The sequence below is a fragment of the Micropterus salmoides genome, unplaced genomic scaffold (genome assembly GCF_014851395.1).
Source record: "Micropterus salmoides isolate LMB-PRFRI ecotype aquatic unplaced genomic scaffold, ASM1485139v1 Ms_hic_scaffold_17, whole genome shotgun sequence".
Lineage (NCBI taxonomy): Eukaryota > Metazoa > Chordata > Actinopteri > Centrarchiformes > Centrarchidae > Micropterus > Micropterus salmoides.
In genome coordinates, this window is record NW_024040817.1 from 197622 (window position 1) to 225458 (window position 27837).

The 27837-nt window shown below is 41.0% G+C and overlaps 2 long non-coding RNA genes and 4 gene segments (V, D, J or C); 3 read left to right on the top strand and 3 right to left on the bottom strand.

Moving 5' to 3' along the window:
* LOC119907619 lies at window positions 1-6059 on the top strand. The segment is given in 2 exon segments: window positions 1-43; window positions 5402-6059. Coding segments are annotated over 2 exon segments (372 nt in total).
* A 749-nt stretch (window positions 6060-6808) lies between these two features.
* LOC119908141 lies at window positions 6809-9219 on the bottom strand. Its single transcript, XR_005445197.1, has 3 exons — window positions 9159-9219; window positions 7961-8942; window positions 6809-6951 (listed from the first exon to the last, which is right to left on the bottom strand). It is a non-coding gene; the product is annotated as an uncharacterized LOC119908141 (long non-coding RNA).
* A 2378-nt stretch (window positions 9220-11597) lies between these two features.
* Window positions 11598-13399, top strand: LOC119908140 (the record flags this gene model as incomplete). The annotated part of the segment is given in 2 exon segments: window positions 11598-11628; window positions 12735-13399. Coding segments are annotated over 2 exon segments (360 nt in total), but the record flags the coding sequence as incomplete, so codon positions are not given.
* A 748-nt stretch (window positions 13400-14147) lies between these two features.
* LOC119906776 lies at window positions 14148-22978 on the bottom strand. Its single transcript, XR_005445029.1, has 2 exons — window positions 22898-22978; window positions 14148-14290 (listed from the first exon to the last, which is right to left on the bottom strand). It is a non-coding gene; the product is annotated as an uncharacterized LOC119906776 (long non-coding RNA).
* Window positions 22979-24096: 1118 nt separating this feature from the next.
* Window positions 24097-24605, bottom strand: LOC119906849. The segment is given in 2 exon segments: window positions 24097-24446; window positions 24554-24605. Coding segments are annotated over 2 exon segments (375 nt in total).
* A 1191-nt stretch (window positions 24606-25796) lies between these two features.
* LOC119906749 lies at window positions 25797-27795 on the top strand (the record flags this gene model as incomplete). The annotated part of the segment is given in 2 exon segments: window positions 25797-25827; window positions 27136-27795. Coding segments are annotated over 2 exon segments (360 nt in total), but the record flags the coding sequence as incomplete, so codon positions are not given.
* Window positions 27796-27837: the final 42 nt, after the last annotated feature.

Sequence of the window (27837 nt, forward strand, 5' to 3'; positions counted from 1 at the left end):
ATGTGGGAAACGTTCGGTGGAGGAACCAGACTGGATGTTGGAAGTAAGTTTCTGCTCATATACTAAATACAATATTTTCAAGTCATACTTTAAATTCAGCTTTTGAAAGTTTAAGACAGTGTGGTATCCAATATATGTGCATTTGACTCATAACAGTTTAAGCACTTTAGCAGCAGGACAGAGGGTCAGTGACCTCCTAAGGGGAGAGCAGTGATTGGTGGTTATGTAGGGACTGAACCCTTCTATAGAATTTGACCTCCAACCCCTTGTTTTGTTACCTCAGAATAGTACTGTACCCTTCTATGGGTCGGAGCTTTATTTTGCAGACTCAAACCCTTCTATGGTTCCTAACAGATACCTACACATATCCTATATAAGCTGTGTTTGATGTGCAGAGAGACAGAGTGGCCATCGGGCTGGGTCACTCTCCAAGCTGCTGCAGAGCTTGTAATTGATGCTGAACTCCTTGATTTAATAAACTTTTATGATCAAGAACAGTGTCATTTCTTCTCAACACATCATCGCAGCATTATTGTTCGGACACCACAACAGGTAAATAGATCTTGGTTTAATTATAAAACTTTTATTGTTCATGTTTTAATTTCTCTTCCTTTACCATGGAGGCTAACTCAGAGCAGGGTTCGAATCATTGAATCACTCATCAATTATTGAAGTGGAGAAAATATAAAACTTTAATGTAAAAATGTTTAGATTAGTTTAGTTTAAAATGTTCACCACAATAATAGCTGTTGTTCTGATTAAATATAATTCACTTTCTACAGGTGAAATTGAAGTGAAGATAACAAAGGGTGTTTTAAAAATGTTGCATATTGTTATTTATTTGGAAAAAGAATACAATATTTCCACATATGAAAGTGAAAGGACAACTTGCACTACTTTTGTAAGTTAACAAAATGGTCAGAATATCTGTCAGTAAGTGAAGTTATATAGCTGAGGAGTGATACTTGAATGTTTGAATTTGCACTTGAACAGTAACGACGTTTAAACTGTATCTAGTGGTTCAACTCATCATTATAGCTGTTAATGTAAGTGAAGAAACACTTTGGTGATGATTGAAATCCAGATAAAGAACATCTTGTTGTTCTCAGTTCATTTCTGTTTTGGTTTCCACTGAAAAAATTATTGTATTGTTAAATTTGTTGATGATCTTGTTAAGAAAGTTTGTTATTATTTCCAGTGTAGTTTGATATATTTCAGGTCGTTCTGTATGATGATTCTCTCTGTGCTGATTTGCATGAGAGGCTTCTTAAAGGGAAGTGAAACAATGTGTGAGTGAGTGGCTGGTGGAGCAGAAAAACCATCTGACAGAAACTCCTTAAAGGAGAAAATCAGCTCTCACACAGCAAAGGTGTCCTCTAAGCTGATTGGTGTCTCCTTGGTGATGTCCGTCCCAGCCTGACGGTGCTGCCCCCTCCAGTGAGGAGCTGCTGCAGGGGAAGGCAAGAGGAGGAGGAAGAGGAGGAGTCCTGCTCATCTTGTGTCCTTCACAGTAGCATCCATAATTTGGACCTTCAGAAATTAGAACAGGTTGCAACAATCTAATGGTTATTTCTGCAGTACAGTGTTGTAAAAATATTCATTTTTGGCAATAAAGGTAAAAATTATACTTTTGGTTTACATACGTTTATGCTTTGCTTTTCTTGTATGTCACTGTATACAACACTGTGCTACTGTTACAGCAGTAATATTTTGACAAATAAATATATACCATGTGTGCAGCATTGGTGTTTACAGTGAACTTCTCAGCACATTTTAGCAGATTACTTACACTGTAAAACAATTTATGAAAGTGTACACATAGGCCTATGAAAGACAAAAGAGTATTAGATTTAGAACAATAGTGTGTAAATGGTATATCCAAAAACGTACTGTTATGAAAAAAGTGTTTGCCATTTGATGCAAGTGCTTCATTTTGGGATGTGTTTAAGGCATTTTGAATGCAGTGTTATATTTTGAAGGCGATATGAAGCATTTGCATTTTGTGTGTGCAGTTTTGCGAATTGTGTTTAGAGTTTTGAAAAAAGGAGACATAGTTTTGAAAATGTGTGTAAGCAGTTGGAATGAACTGTAATGTAATATTAATGCAACCAAGACATTATAAAAATCTGTTTATTCTAGATGGCAGAAACTGCTTCACGACACAAACTGCAAATTAGTTATTTAGTGACAAAGCTAATTTTTAAAAGTATTTCATGGTAAGTCAGATTTACAATATTTGACTCATAAATGAAGATGTGCTATTGGTAGAAACTCTCATGTTGAAATGGGTTTAGAAATGTCCTGAAAGTTTCATGAATCTAATTAATATAAAAAGTTTATGATTAATTTATTTCATTTGAATTATGAGGTAAGTTATTATCATCAAATTATATCAGTATCAGAATCAGTAGTTTGATCTCAAAATACAACATGTGTGTTTACGTTTGTAGAAAACTAAACTGTGTGACTTCAATATAAAACTTTTAATCTATTTTATTTGAAATGTAATCTATAAAGGAAATTAATGTGTTTGACTTCATTGTCAGTAAATTACTAAAGTATTTCTATAACTTTCCAGCTGAAGGAGGTTTTTGTACGACGTTGTATCACTGTGTGAACGGACGGCTGTAATACTGCTGACAGTAATAAACTCCTACATCTTCAGTCTGGACTCCTCTGATGGTCAAAGTGAAGTCAGTTCCAGACTGACTCCCACTGAAACGATCTGAAACTCCAGACTGACGGGTTTGAGCATCATAAATCAGGAGTTTAGGAGCTTCTCCAGGTTTCTGAAGGTACCAGTGCAAGTCATTAGTAACACCTGAACTGGCTTTACATCTGAGAGAGACAGTCTGTCCTGGAACAACAGACTGAACTCCAGGAGACTGAGTCAGGATGATTTCTCCTGATGAAAAGAGGAGAAGGGTTATTGAGAAAAATCCAGTTTGGAGAAAGATGATCAACATCCAAACAGAAGAGTCAGAACAGCTGAGAGCATTGATCTACATATTTACATATTTACGTGTTGAAGTTACTGAAAACTTTTCAGTAACTTCAACATGTAATATGGTGTTTTAGCCAATGATTAGTGACATTAATGTCAATGTAGGTTTGACATCTTTAGGTGTCTGTAATGTGGAAATTTCTTCAAGTAAAGTAGTGTTGGGTGTTTGAGGGGATGCTGATGCCGACGATCTCAGAGAGCTTCCTGGAGAAACTCCAACCAGAAAACATGGAAGTCATCATCAGCTACATTACTGTTTTTATGACATGATCTTCCTCAGCAGGGAAGGTGGATGAAAGGGGTCGAGGGAAGGTGGAAAAAGAGAACCCGGGGGTCGAGACTCAGGGTGGGGACTCGTCTCTGTAGAGGCTCGCTTGTGGAGCAGCTAATGGGAGAGAGAGTTTGGGCGATCTTATGTATGGTGGTGATTGGATTAGCAGGTGTGTGTGATGGGACACTGATGTGGTTTAATCAGTGAGGGGGAAGAGGGAGGCGTGGTCCTGTTCCTGGACCTCAGTTTACATAACGCCATAAGTGGACATCCATCCATCATCAACCTTATCCTGCGTACAGGGTCGCGGGGGCTGGAGCCAGTCCCAGCTGACTTTTTCATTTTGGAGAAAATGTGTTATTCGACATTCGTTAGTATATGCGGATATAGTTATATCAAGGAGGTTACTTCTTTCTTTTGAATTTTTATGATTTAAGTTGATATTTAGCTTCTCTATAGATAACATGCGTTTATATATTTAAAACACTATATTGTGCTTTCAGGGATGTACTGGGTTTTTTTGGACAGTCTCTGATCCTGAATGTTTCTGATGACGATCTGTGTCTTAATATTTTCAATTAAATGTACATAGTTGAAATTGCTTTAATCCAGGATGAGGTTGAGGTCAAAGACATTAACAAGACTTTTCTTATCTGCATTCCCAGGCTGGCTACTCTGGATTTTTGGCAAATCAGAAAAGAGAGTGGGATCATAAAAAGACATGAATGGATCGTGAGAAGCTGTGATGGACAAAGTAAGATTTCTTTCGTTTTTTTTAAATTGAGCGTATTTTGCTACATGTTCATTGGTGGTTAAAGCAAAAGTAGAGAAATCTTCAACCTTGTAGAAAACATTGTGTGTGTGTGTGTGTGTGTGTGTGTGTGTGTGTGTGTGTGTCCTCAGTGAAGTGTATCAGTCTCTGCAGTAGCTTCCAGCTGCAGCAGTCAGTTCAGTTTCTGTTCAGTCTGACTGAGGGAGGTTTTTGTACGACGCTTTTTCACTGTGTGAACATATGCTGACTGTTGATATAATGTTACTCTGACAGTAGTAAACTGCTGCATCTTCAGCCTGGACTCCACTGATGGTCAGAGTGAAGTCAGAGTTTGATCCACTGCCTGTAAAACGATCTGGAATCCCTGATTCTCGAGTGCTAGCACGGTAAATGAGGAGTTTAGGAGTTTCTCCATCTCTCTGTTGGTACCAGGCTAAAAGGTGGTAGTTGCTCCAAAATTGAACATCCTGACTGGTCCTACATTGATGGAGACGGAGCCTCCCAGAGCAGAGCTCACTGCTCCAGGCTGAGTCACTGTGACCTGGCCTCTGGACTCTGAGGATACAGAGAAAAAAATAAAGCAGCGTCATGGTTTTGTGGGCTTCATTTCAGAGGGACGGATGTTCATAGAGGAGTTTGATTCTCTGGACTTTACCTGTGAAGCAGCAGCAGAGGAGAGTCCAGATGAGGACGCAGATCAAAGTCATGTTTTTGATGAGGAGGATTTCTGTGGCTTCTGTTGTCATGAAGGACAGCTGTCAGCCATCCAGTGTTCAACTCTCAGGACTATAAACTCTCCCAGAGCACTGGAGCATGGTGCTGCTGATGCAAAGTGGCTCTCTATGGAAATGCTCTGACTGACTCCAGCAGGGACTTGGATTACTCTGATGATGCTGTTTATCAAAGGATGAATCAATATGTGAGAGTATTGATAAGACATTTAAAAAATATATTTTACATGATTTTGGTTCCATGTTTGTAGGCATAGTTGGTTTAAAAATATCTTCTGCCTTAATTGCCAAAGAAATAAAAATATTAATTGAATTTAACATTGATATGTCAAATTAAAACATGCATTTTGCATATTATTATGTCTTTGGAAAAAGAATACAATATTTCCACATTTCAAGTGAAAGGACAACTGGCACTAATTTTCGTAAGTTAACACAGTGGTCAGTATATCTGTCAATAAGTGAAGTGATACAGCGGAGGAGTGATAGGAGTAAAGGGAAGTGAAACAATGTGTGAGTGAGTGACTGATGGAGCAGAAAAACCATCTGACAGAAACTCCTTAAAGGAGAAAATCAGCTCTCACACAGTAAAGGTGTCCTCTAAGCTGATTGGTGTCTCCTAGGTGATGTCCGTCCCACCCTGACGGTGCTGCCCCCCTCCAGTGAGGAGCTGCAGCAGGGGAAGGCCACGCTCATGTGCCTGGCCAACAAGGGCTTCCCCTCAGACTGGAGTCTGGCCTGGAAGGTGGACGGCAGCAGCAGCAGCAGCAGCTGGGAGGAGAGCAGGAGCCCCGGGGTGCTGGAGAAGGACGGCCGCTACAGCTGGAGCAGCACCCTGAGGCTCCCTGCAGACCAGTGGAGGAAGGTGGGCTCTGTGACCTGTGAGGCCACCCAGGGCTCCCAGGCTCTGGTCTCAGAGACACTGAGGAGAGACCAGTGTTCCCAGTCCTGACCTGACTCACTGGGACTCTGCTACTGGTTTTACTCTGCTCTCTGAACTCTGTAACTCTCTCTGTGTCTGTGTCTCTTTCTTTCCTTAAGTCATTCTCTAATCACATGTTTCATGGTTAAAGTTTGTTTACTGGATTTAATTTGGATTATTTCAACACAATAAAGACCAGTTCATTCAAATCTGTTGTTTTCTGTTATAGTGACTGTACTCTGTTACTCATATCAGATCATATTAACAATATTCAACTTTAAGTAGTGAAGCTTCATTGATGTAATAATGCTCATGCTGTTAACACTGTAAGAAAATAAAAAAAGTTATTTCAAATTAAATAATATTTCATGATAGTTTTATTTTTTACTAACAAAGATGCATTTTCCTTCATTTTATCAGTGCAGGATTATATCTGAGGTAATTTCTTCTTCTCCTTGAGTCTCACCTTACAGAGTCTCTGTTTAGCAGAGACACTGTAAAGTTTCTCTTTATAGCTGCATTAAGAGAACTTTCTAAATGCAGGTATAAACAATGTGAATAAAGAATGAAAGCAGGTGTTTTCATGAATTCATTTAAAATGTAGTTTGTACAAATCTACATTACTCAATACGTTTCAAGGATTAAAAATAATATAAAGTACTTTCAACATGAGATGGTTCTTATCTCAGATTTTCAAACCAAAGATTTTATGTCAGTGTTGCATATACCACACAGTGACACATTGGTCTATTCTGATGAAGCATGCAGGGTGAAACAGTAAACACAAATATCAAATTCCATCACATACTCCTCCCTTGTGAGCATTCTTTGATCACTCAAGAATATACAGCATTACAAAAAGATCATCAGGTCATAGAAAGGCATCATGATGTAATCTACACCAGTTTAACCAAGACAACGAATCTGGGTCCTTCCTTTCATCACAGTTCTGCTGCTGCAACAATGGCATGTTCACTTGTTCATGGAGTGTGATCATTTGAATAGACACACATTTATCAATAGCTCTTACAGTCAAACCTCTGGCACATGGAATAATGCAACATCCACAGAGAGGTAACAGCGCTACAGCAATCATTAGGCCTGCTAGTATGGGCATCACTAAGGCTTTTTATTTAGCAAATACAGAATCAGACCAGTCAAACATATTAGTGTCCACTTCAGAGTTCTCTGCAAGTTCTTCTCGTAGCGAACGCATTCCTTCCAGCACTGGGGTCACCGAACCATCTGGAGCTGTATTGTTGGGCACAAACGTACAAGAGGAGTTATTAAAATTATCCAAGCATCCCAGCCTCTTTGGGTGCTTCTCTTGCCTCTAACACTGCTATGTGATGTCAATGCCTGTGTGTAGTTCACTGTGGTGTTCTGTTGTGGTGGCTTTTGTGCATCATGCTTGTGATCTAAGAACTGCAACAGAGGAACTGTTAATGCTATTGCAATGGCAGCAAACATCTGTGTTGTTCCTCGTAGGCCCACACATGTCTGGGTGTCTGACTGGGTCCCATGGATGTCTCCTTCCAGAGACAAACATGCTACTCACTCTTAAGTTTTGATGGCGTCACTTAAATCAGCAGGAGTTTTCCCACTAGCTCCCTTGTGTTGATGTTTGCTGTCTAACAGCCTGTGAGTCCGAGACAAAGGGTGCCTAAGCGTTCCCAATCCCTCTTTCACTTACAACACAAGGTCAGGGAAAACAGTGGTTCAGTTGCTGATTGTGCACGCTTGTTGATCTGTTACTGTTCTGGTGCAGGCACCTTCCTGCAGTGGCTGGTATGTATCCATGTAGCTCTTTCAGCCTCCACAACCACCACAAAACCTCCTGACGGGAGACTGCATCGGCTTTGTTGCTGGAGAGGGAAAAACTTCTATCCATTTTGGAAACATATCAACTATCATCAACAGTACTTTTTTGCCTTTGCTTGGGTTTAGCTAAAAACCTCCCTCATAAGGTGGTTAAATGGTTCATCTGGTGGTGGATGTGCTGCTAATGAAACCTGTAATCCCCTCCCTGTGTTGTGTCTTAGGCAGATTGAGCATGTTTGACAAAAGTTGTGAGGGTGTGTTGTGAAACCTTTCATGAACCAGTGGCAGTTTCCTAAACTCTTTGTGGTTATCATTCATCACCAATGTAGGCTGTTCAAGCTCATCAGCATTTACTAATAAATTAATATAGTATTACTTTGTTTTTTTTTACCTTCAATGTGCTTAAGATTTTATTTTTCTGTGAGAAATTGTGACTCACCCAGTGTGTGTGTGTCCCAGTTGTTTCCTGTCACTAGCGTCCGTCCCGCCCCCTCCAGCTCAGTCCATTTGGATCTGTTTTGTATCTGTCCAGACAATCTCTGTGTACCAATGTCCATTTTTGTCCACCGGTCTCTCCTACTGTCCATTTTCTCGTACTGTGATTGGTTAGTACAGAGTTCTTCAGCCCCTTTTGATGGCTATTTTATCACTTTGTCCTCTTTGTATAAATCTTCAGCTTGCATGCCCTATCAAATTTCAAAATATATATCAAAAAAATATCAAATTTTCATCACACCTATTTCATCAGTGTTTTATTTGCATGAAGACAATTTACTCAGTCCTGTCAATACATCTACCAAAGTTTAAACAAAAAATATTTTAAGCTTTATGATGAGAAGCAAAAAAACAACAACACAGAATATATCAAATTAACAAAATATGAAAGTGATTTCACATTTTACAAATCAACATGGAGGTGCATTGAATTTGAATAACATACTCACCTAAAACAAAGGAAAACTTACGAAATGACATTTCTTATTATTGTAACCTCTCAGTGTGTTTCAGTAAAATGTAACTTTACAACTTTTAACTGCATGAGTTTCATTCTAATTAAAGTACATTTACATACATTACATTACAGTGTGGTTATGTTTTTGAAATATCTAGTGTTATGGTTTCTGTGCAGCTGGTGATTCAGATCAGTTCCTCTCCAGCTGAGGGAAGATTTTGTACGACGTTGTATCACTGTATGAATGGGAAGCTGTGACCACCCTGGTGACAGTAATAAACTCCTGCGTCTTCAGCCTGGACTCCACTGATGGTCAAAGTGAAGTCAGTTCCAGACTGACTCCCACTGAAATGATCTGAAATGTTGCTACTGATCCTTGAACTGGCTTTACATCTGAGAGAGACAGTCTGTCCTGGAACAACAGACTGAGCTCCAGGAGACTGAGTCAGGATGATTTCTCCTGATGAATCTGGAAAACATGAAAAAGAGGAGAAGGGTTATTGAGACAAATCCAGTTTGGAGAAAGATGATCAACATCCAAACAGAAGAGTCTCATTTCTTTAACATGGAGAACAGATGGAAGAAGGTAAATGCTGCTTGTTTCAGTGTTTCTCCATCACAGCAGAACATCATTGTGGTGAACCTGGTTGCATCCTGAAGCAAAGTTTTCAGAAGAGAGTCTCACCCTGAACAAGGAGCCCCAGGGTGGCCAGCAGTAGAATCAGTGACATCATCATTGTGCTGCCGGCGTGTCAGTGGCTCTGAAAGGCCTGGACAGCCACTGATCAACACTGGCCTCTTAACGGCTGGGAGCAGAGAGGCAGGACACATATGCAAACACACAGAGTCAGTGAGCTGTAGCTGTCCTCAACATATCATGGTGTTTCCCCCTCAGTGCTGAGAGCGTTGATCTACATATTTACATATTTACATGTAGACGATACTGAAAACACGTCATTTTTAGTAACTTCTACATGTAATTTGGTAATATGATATTTGAAACAATTATTACTGACATTAATATCAATGTTGGTTTGACATCTTTAGGTGTCTGTAATATGGAAAGTTCTTCAAGTAAAGCAGTGTTGGGTGTTTGAGGGGATGCTGAGGCCGATGATCTCAGAGAGCTTCCTCGAGAAACTCCAACCAGAAAACATGGAAGTCATCATCAGTTACATTACTGTTTTTATGACATGATCTTCCTCAGCAGATGGAGTTCACCCAGCTGTCATGGAATATTTTAACTTTGAAGCCAACGTGGACATGAAGTCCTAAAAATGCTCAGAGGAATGTGAATTTAAAAATCTACATTTAAATGAAAACCGGGTGACTCCATCTGCTGAGGAAGATCATGTGATGTGATTGAAAGCTCCACAACAGTTAGTGGATGGATGTTGTTGATGATGAGGATGAGTTTGTTTGCTGTTTCCAAGGTTAAGAATAAAATTTTAGTTTCAGTGTATTTGTGGAGTTTTGATTTGCATGTTGGAGAAAATGTGTTATTCCATATTGTTTAGTATATGTGGATATAGTTATATCAAGAAGGTTACTTCTTTCTTTAGAATTTTATGATTGAAGTTTATGTATTTAAAATATTATTTTGTGCTTTCAGGGATGTACTGGTTTTGATTGGACAGTCTCTGATCCTGAATGTTTCTGATACCGATCTGTGTCTTCATATTTTCAATTAAATGTATATCGTTGAAATTGCTTTAATCCCGTATGAGTCTGAGGTCAAAGGTCATGAACAAGACTTTCCTTATCTGCTTTTTCAGGCTGGCTACTCTGGATTATTTGGCAAATCAGAAAAGACAGTGGGATCATAAAAAGATCTGAATGGATCGTGAGAAGCTGTGATGGAGAAAGTAATCTGATTTCATATTTTTTGTAAAAAAATTTTCCTACATGTTTATTGGTGGTTAAAGCAAAAGTTGTGAAATCTTGAACCTCATAGATGACGTGTGTGTGTGTGTGTGTGTGTCCTCAGTGAAGTGTATCAGTCTCTGCAGTAGCTTCCAGCTGCAGCAGTCAATTCAGTTTCTCTTCAGTCTGACTGAGGGAAGTTTTTGTATGACGGTTTTTCACTGTGTGAACACATGCTGACTGTTGATATAGTGTTGACTCTGACAGTAGTAAACTGCTGCATCTTCAGTCTGGACTCCACTGATGGTCAGAGTGAAGTCAGAGTTTGATCTACTGCCTGTAAAACGACCTGGAATCCCTGATGCTCGAGTGCTAGCAAGGTAAATGAGGAGTTTGGGAGTTTCTCCATCTCTCTGTTGGTACCAGTGTAACCTGTTAGAATTGTAAACATTCTGACTGGTCCTACATCTGATGGAGACGGAGCCTCCCAGAGAAGAGCTCACTGCTCCAGGCTGAGTCACTGTGTACTGGCCTCTGGACTCTGAGGATACAGAGACAAAAACATAAAGCAGCGTCATGGTTTTGTGGGCTTCATTTCAGAGGGACGGATGTTCATAGAGGAGAGGAGTTTGATTCTCTGGACTTTACCTGTGAAGCAGCAGCAGAGGAGAGTCCAGATGAGGACGCAGATCAAAGTCATGTTTTTGATGAGGAGGATTTCTGTGGCTTCTGTTGTCATGAAGGACAGCTGTCAGTCATCCAGTGTTCAACTCTCAGGACTATAAACTCTCCCAGAGCACTGGAGCATGGTGCTGCTGATGCAAAGTGGCTCTCTATGGAAATGCTCTGACTGACTCCAGCAGGGACTTGGATTACTCTGATCATGCTGTTTATCAATGGATCAATCAATATATCTGAGTATTAATTATAAATCTTTTAAAAACTATTTTGATATAATATATACTATTTTAATATATATATTATAAATTATTTTGGTTTCATGCTTCTAGACATATGTTGTTTCAAACTGACCTTTATCTTATTTAAATAAGAATAAGAAACTTTCATTTTAAAATAATATATCAAATAAAAACATGCATTCTGGAAATTTGTTACACTGTCTTATTTTCACATTTAACATAGAGCTGAAGAAACAGCCATGTTGATGAGTTTGTTTGTGTCAAAGTCAGAGAGCCGTGTCTCTCTACAGTGAGAGGTTTTTGTACGGCGGCTCAATGAGTTTGTATCACTGTGGTGGACTTTTGGTGGAGGAACCAGACTGGATGTTGGAAGTAAGTCAAATCTTTAACAAACTTTTATTTTAAGAGCTGTTTTTGTTCTTTTATATTCAGCATGCCAAGAAAATATTTGACTTTCTAAATTAATGTATAATATTTAATAAAATATTATGCACTAAGATTAAATGTTCACTTCAGCAAATCCAATTCAAAAACTTGTTCCATTAAATATAGAACAGTAGGCTAAACCTGAGGAGAAATCACTATTTACAATATTAAAGGTAAAGTTGTAGCTTGAAGGCTTGTAGCCTTAGTTTAGTTTGACAAAGTCAGACAGCCGTGTCTCTCTACAGTGAGAGGTTTTTGTATGGCGGCTCAATGAGTTTGTATCACTATGGTGGACTTTTGGTGGAGGAACCAGACTGGATGTTGGAGTTTCTGCTGAAATACTAAATACAGCATTGTCAAATCATGCTTTAAATTCACGATTTGAATGTTTGAGGCACAAAACTTTTATTGTTCATGTTTTTATATCTCCTCCTTTACCATGGAGGCTAACTCAGAGAAGCTTGACTAAACTTTTCTTTACACATACCTGTCATACTGAAATTCAAACACCCTGAAGTGGCGAAAAGATCAAACTTTAATCTTAAGGTAAAAATGTATGCCAAGATTAGTTTTGAAATTTCCACTGCCATAATAACTGTTGTTAGGATTTAATAAAATTAACTTTCTTCCGGTAAAATTGAACAGATAGAAGATAAAGATGTATACTTCCAAATGTTGCATATATTGTTAGAAATTTTGTTTGAAATCATTTAAAAACGTTGGTAACGATGAGTGAAATACATATGAAGAACATTTCCTTCTGGTCAGTTCATTTTCTGTATTTGTTTCCTCTAAATGTTTTAAATTAATGTATAGTTGAAATTATTGAAGAGAAATTTGATATTTTAAATCTGTAGTTTGATATATTTCAGGTCGTTCTGTATGATGATTCTCTCTGTGCTGATTTGCATGAGAGGCTTCTTAAAGGGAAGTGAAACAATGTGTGAGTGAGTGACTGGTGGAGCAGAAAACCATCTGACAGAAACTCCTTAAAGGAGAAAATCAGCTCTCACACAGTAAAGGTGTCCTCTAAGCTGATTGGTGTCTCCTAGGTGATGTCCGTCCCACCCTGACGGTGCTGCCCCCCTCCAGTGAGGAGCTGCAGCAGGGGAAGGCCACGCTCATGTGCCTGGCCAACAAGGGCTTCCCCTCAGACTGGAGTCTGGCCTGGAAGGTGGACGGCAGCAGCAGCAGCAGCAGCTGGGAGGAGAGCAGGAGCCCCGGGGTGCTGGAGAAGGACGGCCGCTACAGCTGGAGCAGCACCCTGAGGCTCCCTGCAGACCAGTGGAGGAAGGTGGGCTCTGTGACCTGTGAGGCCACCCAGGGCTCCCAGGCTCTGGTCTCAGAGACACTGAGGAGAGACCAGTGTTCCCAGTCCTGACCTGACTCACTGGGACTCTGCTACTGGTTTTACTCTGCTCTCTGAACTCTGTAACTCTCTCTGTGTCTGTGTCTCTTTCTTTCCTTAAGTCATTCTCTAATCACATGTTTCATGGTTAAAGTTTGTGTACTGGATTTAATTTGGATTATTTCAACACAATAAAGACCAGTTCATTCAAATTTGTTGTTTTCATTTCTGTTATAGTGACTGTACTCTGTTACTCTGTCATCAGATCATATTAACAATATTCAGCTTTAAGTAGTGAAGCTTCATTGATGTAATAATGCTCATGCTGTTAACACTGTAAGAAAATAAAAAAAGTTATTTCAAATTAAATAATATTTCATGATAGTTTTATCTTTTACCAACAAAGATGCATTTTCCTTCATTTTATCAGTGCAGGATTATATCTGAGGTAATTTCTTCTTCTCCTTGAGTCTCACCTTACAGAGTCTCTGTTCAGCAGAGACACTGTAAAGTTTCTCTTTATAGCTGCATTAAGAGAACTTTCTAAATGCAGGTATAAACAAGGTGTGAATGAAAGAATGAAAGCAGGTGTTTTCATGAATTCATTTAAAATGTAGTTTGTACAAATCTACATTACTCAATACAGTTTCAAGGATTAAAAATGAAATTTAAAGTACTTTCAACATGAGATGGTTCTTATCTCAGATTTTCAAACCATAGATTTTATGTCAGTGTTGCATATACCACACAGTGACACATTGGTCTATTCTGATGAAGCATGCAGGGTGAGTATCAAATTTCAAATTTCCATCACATACTCCTCCCTTGTGAGCATTCTTTGATCACTCAAGAATATACAGCATTACAAAAGATCATCAGGTCATAGAAAGGCATCATGATGTAATCTACACCAGTTTAACAAAGACAACGAATCTGGGTCCTTCCTTTCATCACAGTTCTGCTGCTGCAACAATGGCATGTTCACTTGTTCATGGAGTGTGATCATTTGAATAGACACACATTTATCAATAGCTCTTACAGTCAAACCTCTGGCACATGGAATAATGCAACATCCACAGAGAGGTAACAGTGCTACAGCAATCATTAGGCCTGCTAGTATGGGCATCACTAAGGCTTTTTATTTAGCAAATACAGAATCAGACCAGTCAAACATATTAGTGTCCACTTCAGAGTTCTCTGCAAGTTCTTCTCGTAGCGAACGCATTCCTTCCAGCACTGGGGTCACCGAACCATCTGGAGCTGTATTGTTGGGCACAAACGTACAAGAGGAGTTATTAAAATTATCCAAGCATCCCAGCCTCTTTGGGTGCTTCTCTTGCCTCTAACACTGCTATGTGATGTCAATGCCTGTGTGTAGTTCACTGTGGTGTTCTGTTGTGGTGGCATTTGTGCATCATGCTTGTGATCTAAGAACTGTAACAGAGGCACTGTTAATGTTATTGCAATGGCAGCAAACATCTGTGTTGTTCCTCGTAGGCCCACACATGTCTGGGTGTCTGACTGGGTCCCATGGATGTCTCCTTCCAGAGACAAACATGCTACTCACTCTTAAGTTTTGATGGCGTCATCAGCAGTGGATGAGACCAGGAGTTTTCCCACTAGCTCCCTTGTGTTGATGTTTGCTGTCTAACAGCCTTTGAGTCCGAGACAAAGGGTGCCTAAGCGTTCCCAATCCCTCCTTCACTCTGTAATGGGAATTCCAAACATATTGCATGTAACCCTGGACTCAGGAAGACTCATCTGATATGGGGAACTGAATCCGTGTAAACGTAACAGTCAAACTATCTCTGTTCTCTGTGGTATCCAGACTTCAGGGACAATGTGTCTCTGTGCGATGATAAGGTTGACCCTAAAGCTGGATAAATAGAGACACAGAGCTCTCCTCACTCATTCGAACATACATGTACACGGCGTATGTGTTTTGCTGTGAGTCCTTCTGCAGAAGACTTGAATAAAATTCACAGAAAGACAAGTGTTTGCCTGAGCTGTTTATTTAAACACGCAATTCCCACCACAATTTTGCCGTTGTCGGCTCGTCACACGCGTGAGAGGACTCAGACACTCGGAGCTGCAGGTGAAAAACCGTACGGCCAGAGTTTGACATTCTGGGACTTCAAACCTCCCCTCCAAAATACGGGTGAGACGTTGAGGGCCTGACGCCTGAGTGTCTGAGGCTCCCTCACCACTGTGATCCACAAAGAACCTGGTGGCTGGCAACACCAGGTTCTTGACAAGGTGCAATGGACACCTGAAGCAGAAAAGGCTTTTGTTGATTTAAAGCTAGCTCTTCAGTCCCCTCCAGCCCTGGGTCTCCCCGACTGTAACAAACCTTTCACACAAACTGTTGACGAAAAGGGAGGGTACATGACCTCAGTACTACTACAGGACCATGGGGAACGACTGAGACCAGTAGCTTATTTTTCGTCCAAACTGGACTCTGTTGCAGCAGGGCTGCCAAACTGCTTGAGAGCCGTGGCAGCTGCTGAGAAAGCAGCCATGGCTTCACGTGACATTGTGGGTTATTCAGACTTGACATTGTCGGTTCCACATGCTGTTTCGATGATTTTGCTCGAACAAAAAACATCTCATCTCTCCACAGCCACAACACTGTGTTACTTGATATGCCAAACATCACTGTTAAGAGGTGCACTGTGTTAAATCCGGCTACTCTCCTCCCAACTCCAGGTGAAGTACAACCCCATGACTGTGTTGCAGTCATAACAGAAGCCTGCTCCCCAAGGGCAGACTTGCAGGAGACTCCTCTAACAAACCCAGACAAGGAATTGTTTGTGGACGGCTCAGCATCACGTGATCCAGCAACTGGTAAAAATCGAGCAGGGTTTGCAGTAACAACTTTGCATGACACAATTTTAGCAAAACCGCTCCCTTCAAACTATTCTGCACAAGTAGCAGAGTTAGTTGCACTGACAGAGGCATGTAAATATGCAAAGGACAAAACTGCAAAAAGTAGTTATTCTTGGAGTGTTATTCATGATTTTGGGAGATTGTGGGCAAACAGGAAGTTTTTAACATCCACAGGCAAACCTATTGCTCATCACAAACTGGTTGCTGAACTACTTGATGCTGTGCTGTTGCCCAAAATGATTGCTGTGTGTAAGTGTGACGCTCTGCAAATGGACTTCATTGAACTGACACCGTCACAGGGGAAGAAATATTGTCTTATCGTGGTAGATATGTTCTCTAAATGGGTAGTGGCATTTCCAACATCTAAACAGGACGCAGCAGCAGTTGCGAAAGCTTTGATAAGCCAGATCATTCCTCGCTGGGGAATCCCAGCTAAAATCTCCAGTGATAACGGCAAACCTTTCATCAGCGCAGTATTGAAAAGTGTAGGGGAATATATGGGGATTGATCTGAGGCAACACTGTGCCTATCATCCAGCTAGCGGAGGTGCAATTGAAAGAGAGGGACGTTGAAAAACAAGCTTGTTAAATGCTGTGAAGAAACAGGGTTAACATGGACAAAAGCCTTGCCGATCGTTTTAATGCACATGAGGAGCAGGATGAGGGGCAGAGGGGGTCTCAGTCCTTTTGAAGTCCTATTTGGCAGACCATTGAACACGGGGATTGGACCAGTAAAAAGACAAATCCCTGACACCAGCCAATGTGAGGATGAAAAAGAAACTGCATGATCTGGAGCCAGGGGACTGGATTGTTGTAAAGGACTTCAGGAGAAAGAACTGGCAGGCTCGCAGGTGGACTGGGCCATTTCAGATACTGCTAACAACAGAAACAGCAGTAAAAGTGGCTGAAAGAGCAACTTGGATTGACGCCACCCACTGCAAACGAGTGCCGAAGCAACTAGACGGCCTAAAACCATCGAGATCGAGATCAGTGAGTGAGCTGAGCTTTCCCCTGCCTTGTGTTCCTAGGGAGGGAGGGGAGTGGAGGTCTCTGAGACCACCTAGAACCACTAATCTCCCAAACACTCACCGCGGGCACACTGATTACAGGGGTAGGCAAGGTGACACTGAGATATGATGCCAGAGATCAACACATAGCTCTGGAGAGGTGACAGGCCGAGAGAAAACGGAGGTGTTGTTCTGCTCACTGTCATCATCATCCTGTCATCATTTCCAAACATGAAAACAACAAACTTTGGCCTGACTGAGGGAAAGATCCAGGCTGAAGAGGAGGAGTCACACATCCTCCCTGACAGCCCGGCTGGGCTGAAAGACAATGCATGGTACGCAACCATGATGGCCACTTCAAGAAAAGTGACCAATCTGAGCTGTTATGTGTGTGCACAGCTCCCTCATGGAGTGTGGACCTCCATACCAGTGAAACCCAGACCATTAAGTGTTTCAGAGACACTTGGAGCCCTGTTAACTTTCACTCAGGGGTTCCCAGAAAGGGCCGAGTAGTCAAGGATATGACCCAGGCACTCAAACTGTGTAATATCAGCATGGTCAATTTTGGGGGCTCCACGACCCAATTCTGGAACACGTCTCAGATAACGGAGAAAAAAATCTGCAAGCCCATCATGACAACGAATCCAACAGCCCGAACCGGAGCAGTGTGTTTCACCATACAATGTCTCACACCAAGAGATCAGTTCCTGAGAACATCATCATGTAAGCAGACGGTTACAGCAATCTGCGGCACCAAATGGGATAATGGAGCCAAGAAGGAGTGCAGGTGGAAGCAGCCGTACCTAGCACCACTGAACCTGACAGACACCATAAGCTTTCACTGCCCAGGGAGGGACAACCCTGTTCTCACAATTCCGTCTTCTGATGGCTATGGAGCACTGAGACAACAAGTGTGGGTTTGTGGGCAACATGTGTATCAAATCTTGAGACCTGGATGGTGTGTTATCTAGCCCAACTGATGACCTCTGTCACCATCCTGCCCACTCTGAGCCGTTTCCACACTCACTACGCCCACTACTATGTGCCTCACAGAACCAGGCGCTCAAACACCAGAGTTCCGCCAGCAGAGAAAGGTATTGGGGGTTTTCTCCGCTGGTGGGGGACTGTGAACAATGCACATAAGATAGATGGACTGGCTATTGAACTGGAGAACCTGACAGCCCTGGTGGAAGTAGGTTTTTCCACCCTCACGCCCACTGTGCAGGGCCTCAGAAATGTGGCTCTGCAGAACAGAATGGCACTGGACCTGATGCTGGCGACTCAAGGCGGAGTTTGCCACATTATTGGAACGGACTGTTGTACATACATCCCAGATGTCTTGGACAACATGACTCATGTTGTCTCCCACCTGAATGATCTACTGCACGAGAAGAAGAGTCAGGACTCACAGGACTCTGGGGGATGGGACATGTGGTCGTGGCTGAAAACAGGCGGATGGAAGAATGTGTTGTTTAAAATGTTGACCCCACTCTTTGTCATTCTTGGTGCTTTCCTCCTCCTGACATGCTGTGTGATCCCTTGTGCTAGACCTATGACTTCTACATCTATTAAATCATCTATGGGTCAGTATATGCAATTACATACTGCACCCACCGATTCGATGGAGTGGATCCCACCTTTCAGCGGGGATGAAAATTAAGTTTAATCTGAATCATTTCTAAGTTTCTTAGCTATATTCTGAATCATTAGTCTTTGCAAATATAATGAAATTCCACATTTTGCATAATTTCAAGTGTTTGTATTGTGTCTTATATTCCCCCTTATATTCTTATATTCTTAAATTGTCTATTTCTTATACCTAATTACCTACTCTGCAAGTACTGCTAAGGTTAATCGAATGTTTGTATTCTTATTTGGTTGGTTTGGTTAGCATAAAATGCTAAAAGGGAGTAATGTAATGGGAATTCCAAACATATTGCATGTAACCCTGGACTCAGGGTTGCACGCTTGTTGATTGGTTACTGTTCTGGTGCAGGCACCTTCCTGCAGTGGCTGGTATGTATCCATGTAGCTCTTTCAGCCTCCACAACCACCACAAAACCTCCTGGCGGGAGACTGCATTGGCTTTGTTGCTGGAGAGGGAAAAACTTCTATCCATTTTGGAAACATATCAACTATCATCAACAGTACTTTTTTGCCTTTGCTTGGGTTTAGCTAAAAACCTCCCTCATAAGGTGGTTAAACGGCTCATCTGGTGGTGGATGTGCTGCTAATGAAACCTGTAATCCCCTCCCTGTGTTGTGTCTTAGGCAGATTGAGCATGTTTGTGTTACGGCTGTATGTATTTCCCTGTGCTGTGTCCATGTTTTCTGTCTTCCAGTTCTGTTCTGGGAGTGCTCCAGCTAATTACCGAATAAGGTCCACCTGGCCTTTGAAGGCGGGCTTTAAAAGCTGCTGTGCAAGTGTCAGGAGGGGACCCTTCTTGATTTGGGACTGCTAGCCTTGCTGCCTCCCAGCTGGGGCATTTTTGTGTTGTGTTTTTGGTGTTCTTAATTATTGTCTAGTTATGTTAATAAATTCACTTGATTTGGTTGTTTTAAAGGTGTTTATTTGTGTTGAGTTTGGGTCAGTGTTGGGATGTTGTTCGTCCCATGTTGCCACCAAAGGGTGGGACGTAACATTTGACAAAAGTTGTGAGGGTGTGTTGTGAAACCTTTCATGAACCAGTGTCTTGCTTCACCACAATATTTCATTAGTGATACAGTTACAGTTTTGCAACACCAGCACTCTATAGTTTTCTAGTAAGGCTACAACTAAAAAGGAAGAAGAAGAATTGGTTAGTGTTAGATGACAACAAGACAGTAATTCTTTCACAAACAAATTATGGCACGTTATTCTGGGTGACACTCTGCTCCGTGTGTGTAAAACAGCCTCTCTGAATGAGTTTCAACCTTGAGCTTCCAGGCTGTCTGATAACACATCTCACACACAGAGTTGTTGTTGTTCACATTACATTCCATCTCTAACACTGAGCGACTTAGATTTGCATTCAGTTCCCCCTTTTCTCTGTGGAGGAGAGTGCATGGGCAAAACTCCGGACCATGTTTAAACAATAACATCAAACAACAAGGAACGAGCAGGCAGCAGTCTTTTCCTGTAAAAATGGCGTCAATCTGTTAGCGTGCATCACATTTTATCATCAACACAGCAGCAGCACACAAAGAAACATCCAGCATAACATAAAAGCAACAGACACAGCAAGCAACATGACAATAAGCACCGGGCATCTGGTCTGCTTCCAAGATGTAGTGTCAAAACAGGTCATGTGATCGTCCTTTGGTCAGCAGCCTAAGTCCAAACGTAGGTCATGTGTTTGTAGTACCTGAGTACAGGCAGACTATAGAGAGCCATTTCAGTCAGTGAGGCTCTGTCAGCTCAGCTTCGTCAGTTCAAGTTAGTCAAGTGCACTGTTAGTTTACCATGAATCATGGGAGAGAGATTTATCTCTCTGTTCATCTTTTTTAGTAATAGGATCTCTTGTCCATAAAATCATCATCACCTCTTTATGGTGATTGGTTCTGGAATAGATGAAAAGGCTTGAATGCATTGGGAGAGAGAGCTTTACTCTCATTGTGATCGCATTCCCAGATAAGTTATTCTGTCTATTCGAATTGCAATTAGAGACAGACAGACTAACCTTGTGTGAGGCCATTGTGGGCGAACCGCTTTAGCAACACAATGGTCATCTCAGCATGCTGTGTGTGATGGACTGCAGAACGGAAACCGACCAGCCGCGTGGGAAATATAAAATTTAAAAAACAGACCTTTGCCCAATCACCAACAGAGAAATGTGTAGTCTTTGATGTAAAGCTGTGAAACCTGCAGTGCTCACTGGTGCACTAATGCATTTACCACCACTTTGTTGCTCTGTTGGTTGGCCTTCAGCACAATCTTTTTGAAAATGTGGGTGCGTACAGGTCACTCCAGCCTGTAGCAGTGAACAAAAAGAAAACATGTTTAATATTTCCAAGCGCTTCTTTTTTTTAGTAAATATTATTTCACACATCAAATCAAATCAAACTTTGTGTTAACTATAGCTATACACTCTCATTCAATTTGCACCTCAGACATGAGGTCACTACAGTGGCCTGTAGGTTTCAGGCCTAATACAAAAGCCACAACACAAATACAATTAAAGCTGCAAGCAGCGTTGGGCGGGCCCTCGCACGTGTAGCGTGTTGGTGTGTGAGGCGGCCGTGTTACATATTCTGGATCTCTGCCGGTGCAGCTGTGAATTTGCTACGCTTCCGACGCTGCATGAAGGTGTTTTACTGCACTTCCTGTGTCCCCTTTGTGGCACTACATCGCACTTGGCGCTATGAATATAAATTAATATTGGCGTGTGGGTGTCTTCGGGGTGGAACAGTTATCAAGCACGTAAAGTTTTGTTCAGATGTGAGCATGTACACTGAAGTTACAACAACTTCCTGTGTCATGGCGAAGAGTTGATCTTTGACGCCACACCACCGACATGCCCATCGACGAAAACTCACAGAGAGCACAACTTTCCCTGCCGCCGCTCGACTGCGGTAATGTTTACGTTTATCTTGTGGGGAGCCCCTCACCTAACACAGCTCAGGCTTGTCTCTTCCTCGATTTGTGCATCAGAAAGTACAACTACCATCCAGCATTTTGGCAATGCAAAAGTAAAAAACTCATAGTAACAGTGGATCACTTGCTTCCTGGCAGTGGAAAATAACGTCTTTTTTGTCCTCCAAGGGAGTGTTTTTCATGGAATGTGATGTCACGTCAAAACTATGAATAGGGGGTGCTGCAGCACCTCCGCACCCCTTTGTATAAGTATAAAGTCATCTCCATGGTAACCTGAGACTCCTTGCTTTTTGTTTATGATGCTAATCTGCACAGACAGCTGTTTAATTCACACAAATATCCCGCTGTATATTATTTGACCAGAACAGAAGTATTACTTATTTATCAAACGGGTAAGAAATTCTTCTTCCATGTAGGCCTACATTTACTAATTTGGCATTATGCGGGAAAAAGTCACAGGAAGAAGAAAGTTCTTTCTATAATTTGAACCCGGACCTCTTGAATGTGGAACAGCTACATAGTCGCTGTACTACTGTATAGCTGTGTTCTGCAGACAGTAATCCACTGTTACTGAGCGTCTCTTTCGTTGTCAACTTCCGTTGTGGCTTTTTGTTCGTGTTGTGGCTTTTTGTGTTCGTGTTGTGGCTTTTGTATTAGGCCTGAAACCTATGGGCCACCATAGGTCACAGTTTAATGTTTTAACCAGTGTACTCAAATTCCAACTTATGGGCCTGTTGTCAGTCAGCCAACTCCGGGCGGACTTGCATCCCCAAATCCATCCGTTTCCAAATCACTTTGCTTCGCCATGTGTATATGTCCCCCTTGGTACTGCTAAGATCAGAGAAGGAGAAAAAGAAACAAAACAACAGCGCAGCACTCCTTGATCCAGATGTTGAAATAATTCTCTCTCTCTCTTTTTTTTCACTGTCTCTATTCCATAAATAATTAAAAATTGTTGCATCCTGTCCATCAGAACTGTGTACTGTGCAGTGTAATGAGTCTATGTGCATGTATCCAAAGGTCTCTTAGTGTGTGTGTGTGTGTGTGTGTGTGTGTGTGTGTGTGTGTGTGACATGGGGGTCACTCATTCAGTGCTCTGATAACTGAAATAAGTGTTTAACAACTATGTCATCGAAATTCATTATTATGATACCTTATATGCAATACCTGCCGCTCTGTTGGGCTGTTTTCAACATATCATGTAGCAATATTATCCCCTGCTGGGGTTAAATTTACTAACAGCTACTTTGGCAGTTTCCTAAACTCTTTGTGGTTATCATTCATCACCAATGTAGGCTGTTCAAGCTCATCAGCATTTGCTAATAAATTAATATAGTATTACTTTGTTTTTTTACCTTCAATTTGCTTAAGTTTTTATTTTTCTGTGAGAAATTGTGACTCACCCAGTGTGTGTGTGTCCCAGTTGTTTCCTGTCACTAGCGTCCGTCCCGCCCCTTCCAGCTCAGTCCATTTGGATCTGTTTTGTATCTGTCCGGACAATCTCTGTGTACCAATGTCCATTTTTGTCCACCGGTCTCACCTACTGTCCGTTTTCTCGTGATGGTTAATACAGAGTTCTTCAGCCCCTTTTGATGGCTATTTTCTCACTTTGTCCTCTTCGTATAAATCTTCAGCTTGCATGCCCTATCAAATTTCAAAATATATATAAAAAATATATAAAATTTCCATCACACCTATTTCATCAGTGTTTTATTTGCATGAAGACAATATACTCAGTCCTGTCAATACATCTACCAAAGTTTAATCAAAAAATATTTTAGGCTTTATGATGAGAAGACTCATCAGTAAAAAAACAAAAACACAGAATATATCAAATTAACAAAATATGAAAGTGATTTCACATTTTACAAATCCACATGGAGGTGCATTGAATTTAAATAAAATACTCACCTAAAACAAAGGAAAACTTACAAAATGACATTTCTTATTATTGTAACCTCTCAGTGTGTTTCAGTAAAATGTAACTTTACAACTTTTAACTGCATGAGTTTCATTCTAATTAAAGTACATTTACATACATTACATTACAGTGTGGTTATGTTTTTGAAATATCTAGTGTTATGGTTTCTGTGCAGCTGGTGATTCAGATCAGTTCCTCTCCAGCTGAGGGAAGTTTTTGTACGACGTTGTATCACTGTATGAATGGGAAGCTGTGACCACCCTGGTGACAGTAATAAACTCTTCAGCCTGGACTTCAGACTCCAGCCCAGTTCCAGACTGACTCCCACTGAACAGATGGAAGAAGGTAAATGCTGCTTGTTTCAGTGTTTCTCCATCACAGCAGAACATCATTGTGGTGAACCTGGTTGCATCCTGAAGCAAAGTTTTCAGAAGAGAGTCTGACCCTGAACAAGGAGCCCCAGGGTGGCCAGCAGTAGAATCAGTGACATCATCATTGTGCTGCCGGCGTGTCAGTGGCTCTGAAAGGCCTGGACAGCCACTGATCAACACTGGCCTCTTAACGGCTGGGAGCACAGTGTGTGTGTGTGTGTGTGTGTGTGTGTGTGTCCTCAGTGAATTGTATCAGTCTCTGCAGTAGCTTCCAGCTGCAGCAGTCACTTCAGTTTCTGTTCAGTTTGACTGAGGGAGGTTTTTGTACGACGCTTTTTCACTGTGTGAACACATCCTGACTGTTGATCCAATGATAACTCTGACAGTAGTAAACTGCTGCATCTTCAGTCTGGACTCCACTGATGGTCAGAGTGAAGTCAGAGTTTGATCCACTGCCTGTAAAACGACCTGGAATCCCTGATGCTCGAGTGCTAGCACGATGAATGAGGAGTTTAGGAGTTTCTCCATCTCTCTGTTGGTACCAGGCTAAACGGTCAGAGCTATATACATCCTGACTGGTCCTACATTTGATGGAGACGGAGCCTCCCAGAGCAGAGCTCACTGCTCCAGGCTGAGTCACTGTGACCTGGCCTCTGGACTCTGAGGATACAGAGACAAAAACATAAAGCAGCGTCATGGTTTTGTGGGCTTCATTTCAGAGGGACGGATGTTCATAGAGGAGAGGAGTTTGATTCTCTGGACTTTACCTGTGAAGCAGCAGCAGAGGAGAGTCCAGATGAGGACGCAGATCAAAGTCATGTTTTTGATGAGGAGGATTTCTGTGGCTTCTGTTGTCATAAAGGACAGCTGTCAGTCATCCAGTGTTCAACTCTCAGGACTATAAACTCTCCCAGAGCACTGGAGCATGGTGCTGCTGATGCAAAGTGGCTCTCTATGGAAATGCTCTGACTGACTCCAGCAGGGACTTGGATTACTCTGATTTTTATCAATGGGTCAATCACTTTATCAGAGTATTGATAATATTTTTAAAAAACCTCTTTTATATGATTTTGCTTTTATTTTGTTTAAAATATAATAATAAGTTATTTCAGTTAATTGAAAATGTAAATTTTATTTAAAATGAACTAGTGCTGGGCAACGATAACATTTTTTAATTACAATTAATCGCATGATTTTCTTGAAAATTAAATGATGAATTCTAAAGTGGTGTATTGCTTGACTTAAATTTACTGCTACATACACAAAATGCATTAACATGTGGTTTGCAAAGAGCTTTTTACCAGCAGTATTCCCTTTACACAGCAGCAATAAAATATTTTTTTTAAATCTCAACTTAAACATTAATGTAATCAAATAAATATTAAACCACAGCTATTTACCACTGCCAGGGAATTACCTTTTATCTAGCTTGTTAAAACAAGTTACCATCAGAGTCCAGTTTTCTTGGGATTGGGAACATAGAAACAGTCTATGTTCAGTAGAAAGTGTCCCTGTTACAGTGAGGTGAAGTGGTCGAGCACAAGGTGTACTGGGGTTCCCGTGAAACTGTTGTGGTCGTGGTCGCCTCACGCACACGCCCGCCTGCTGCCAAAGTTGAGTTGTCTTGAACTTTTTGTACGCGACGCGCAGCACAAATCATTGGAAGAGAGACTGATCCTCGCTGTTTGTGAGTTTCCAGAATCTAAATAGTTATCAGGACGTCAACAGGAGGGAATTCACATGGCAGAGCATCCCTGCAAAACTAAATGCAGGGATGTTAATTAATGAATGCTTTAATGCGATAATAATGCGTTAACGCAGCCCTAAAATTAACATATCAAATTAAAACAATTTTCATTTTATTTATATTTTCACATGTCAGCTGATAAAATGTTACAAACAGAAACTATTTTTGGTGAGTTTGTTTGTGTCAAGTCAGAGAGCCGTGTCTCTCTACAGTGAGAGGTTTTTGTACGGCGGCTCAATGAGTTTGTATCACTGTGGTGGACTTTTGGTGGAGGAACCAGACTGGATGTTGGAAGTAAGTCAAACCTTTAACAAAACTTTTATTTCAATAGCTATTTTTCTACGTATATAATCAGAAGGCCAGAAAACTGTTTGACTTTCCATATTAATGTATAAAGTTTATTAAAATTATTTGCACTAAGAAACAAAGTTCACTTTAGTAATAGAAATTTACCAACTCATTATATAAATAGTAAATATACAATATTAAGCCACAGAGGAAATCATTATTTCCAACCTTAATGGTAAAGTTGCATCTTGAGGGCTTGTAGCTTTAGTTCAGTCTGACAAAGTCAGAGAGCCGTGTCTCTCTACAGTGAGAGGTTTTTGTACGGCGGCTCAATGAGTTTGTATCACTGTGGTGGACTTTTGGTGGAGGAACCAGACTGGATGTTGGAAGTAAGTTTCTGCTCAAATACTAAATACAATATTATCAAGTCCTGCTTTAAATTCAACTTTTCAATGTTTAAGGCAGATAAATATATCTTGTTTTAATTATGAAACTTTTATTGTTCATGTTTTTATTTCTCTTCCTTTACCATGGAGGCTAACTCAGAGCAGCTTAACTAAACTGTTCTTCACACAGTCCTGTCAAAATGAAATGTAATCAACTTGGAAGTGGAGAAAATATAAAACTTTAATCTTAACGTAAAAATGTTGAGTTTAGTTTAAAATGTTCACCACAATAATGGCTGTTGTTATGATTAAATACAATTCACTTTCATGTTAAACTGAAGTAAAGATAAATATGAGTGTTTTAAAAATGTTGCCTATTGTTATGAATTTGAAAAAAGAATACAATATTTCCATATTAATAGTGAAAGGACAACTGGCACTACTTTCAACACAGTGGTCAGTGTATCTGTCAGTAAGTGAAGTGATACAGCTGAGCAGTGATACCTGTGTGACTGAATTTGCACTTGAAAAGTAACGACGTTTAAACTGTATCTAGTGGTTCAACTCATCATTATAGCTGTTAATGTAAGTGAAGAAACACTTTGAAATCCAGATGAAGAACATCTGATTGTTGTCAGATCATTTCTGTTTTGGTTTCCACTGAATAAATTATTGTACAGTCAAGTTTTTTGATGATCTTGATAAGAAAGTTTGTTATTTTATTTCCACTGTAGTTTAATATATTTCAGGTCGTTCTGTATGATGATTCTCTCTGTGCTGATTTGCATGAGAGGCTTCTTAAAGGGAAGTGAAACAATGTGAGTGAGTGACTGGTGGAGCAGAAAAAACATCTGACAGAAACTCCTTAAAGGAGAAAATCAGCTCTCACACTGTAAAGGTGTCCTCTAAGCTGATTGGTGTCTCCTAGGTGATGTCCGTCCCACCCTGACGGTGCTGCCCCCCTCCAGTGAGGAGCTGCAGCAGGGGAAGGCCACGCTCATGTGCCTGGCCAACAAGGGCTTCCCCTCAGACTGGAGTCTGGCCTGGAAGGTGGACGGCAGCAGCAGCAGCAGCAGCTGGGAGGAGAGCAGGAGCCCCGGGGTGCTGGAGAAGGACGGCCGCTACAGCTGGAGCAGCACCCTGAGGCTCCCTGCAGACCAGTGGAGGAAGGTGGGCTCTGTGACCTGTGAGGCCACCCAGGGCTCCCAGGCTCTGGTCTCAGAGACACTGAGGAGAGACCAGTGTTCCCAGTCCTGACCTGACTCACTGGGACTCTGCTACTGGTTTTACTCTGCTCTCTGAACTCTGTAACTCTCTCTGTGTCTGTGTCTCTTTCTTTCCTTAAGTCACTCTCTAATCACATGTTTCATAGTTAAAGTTTGTGTACTGGATTTAATTTGGATTATTTCAACACAATAAAGACCAGTTCATTCAAATCTGTTGTTTTCTGTTATAGTGACTGTACTCTGTTACTCTGTCATCAGATCATATTAACAATATTCAACTTTAAGTAGTGAAGCTTCATTGATGTAATAATGCTCATGCTGTTAACACTGTAAGAAAATAAAAAAAGTTATTTCAAATTAAATAATATTAGTAGTATAGTTTTATTTTTTACCAACAAAGAAGC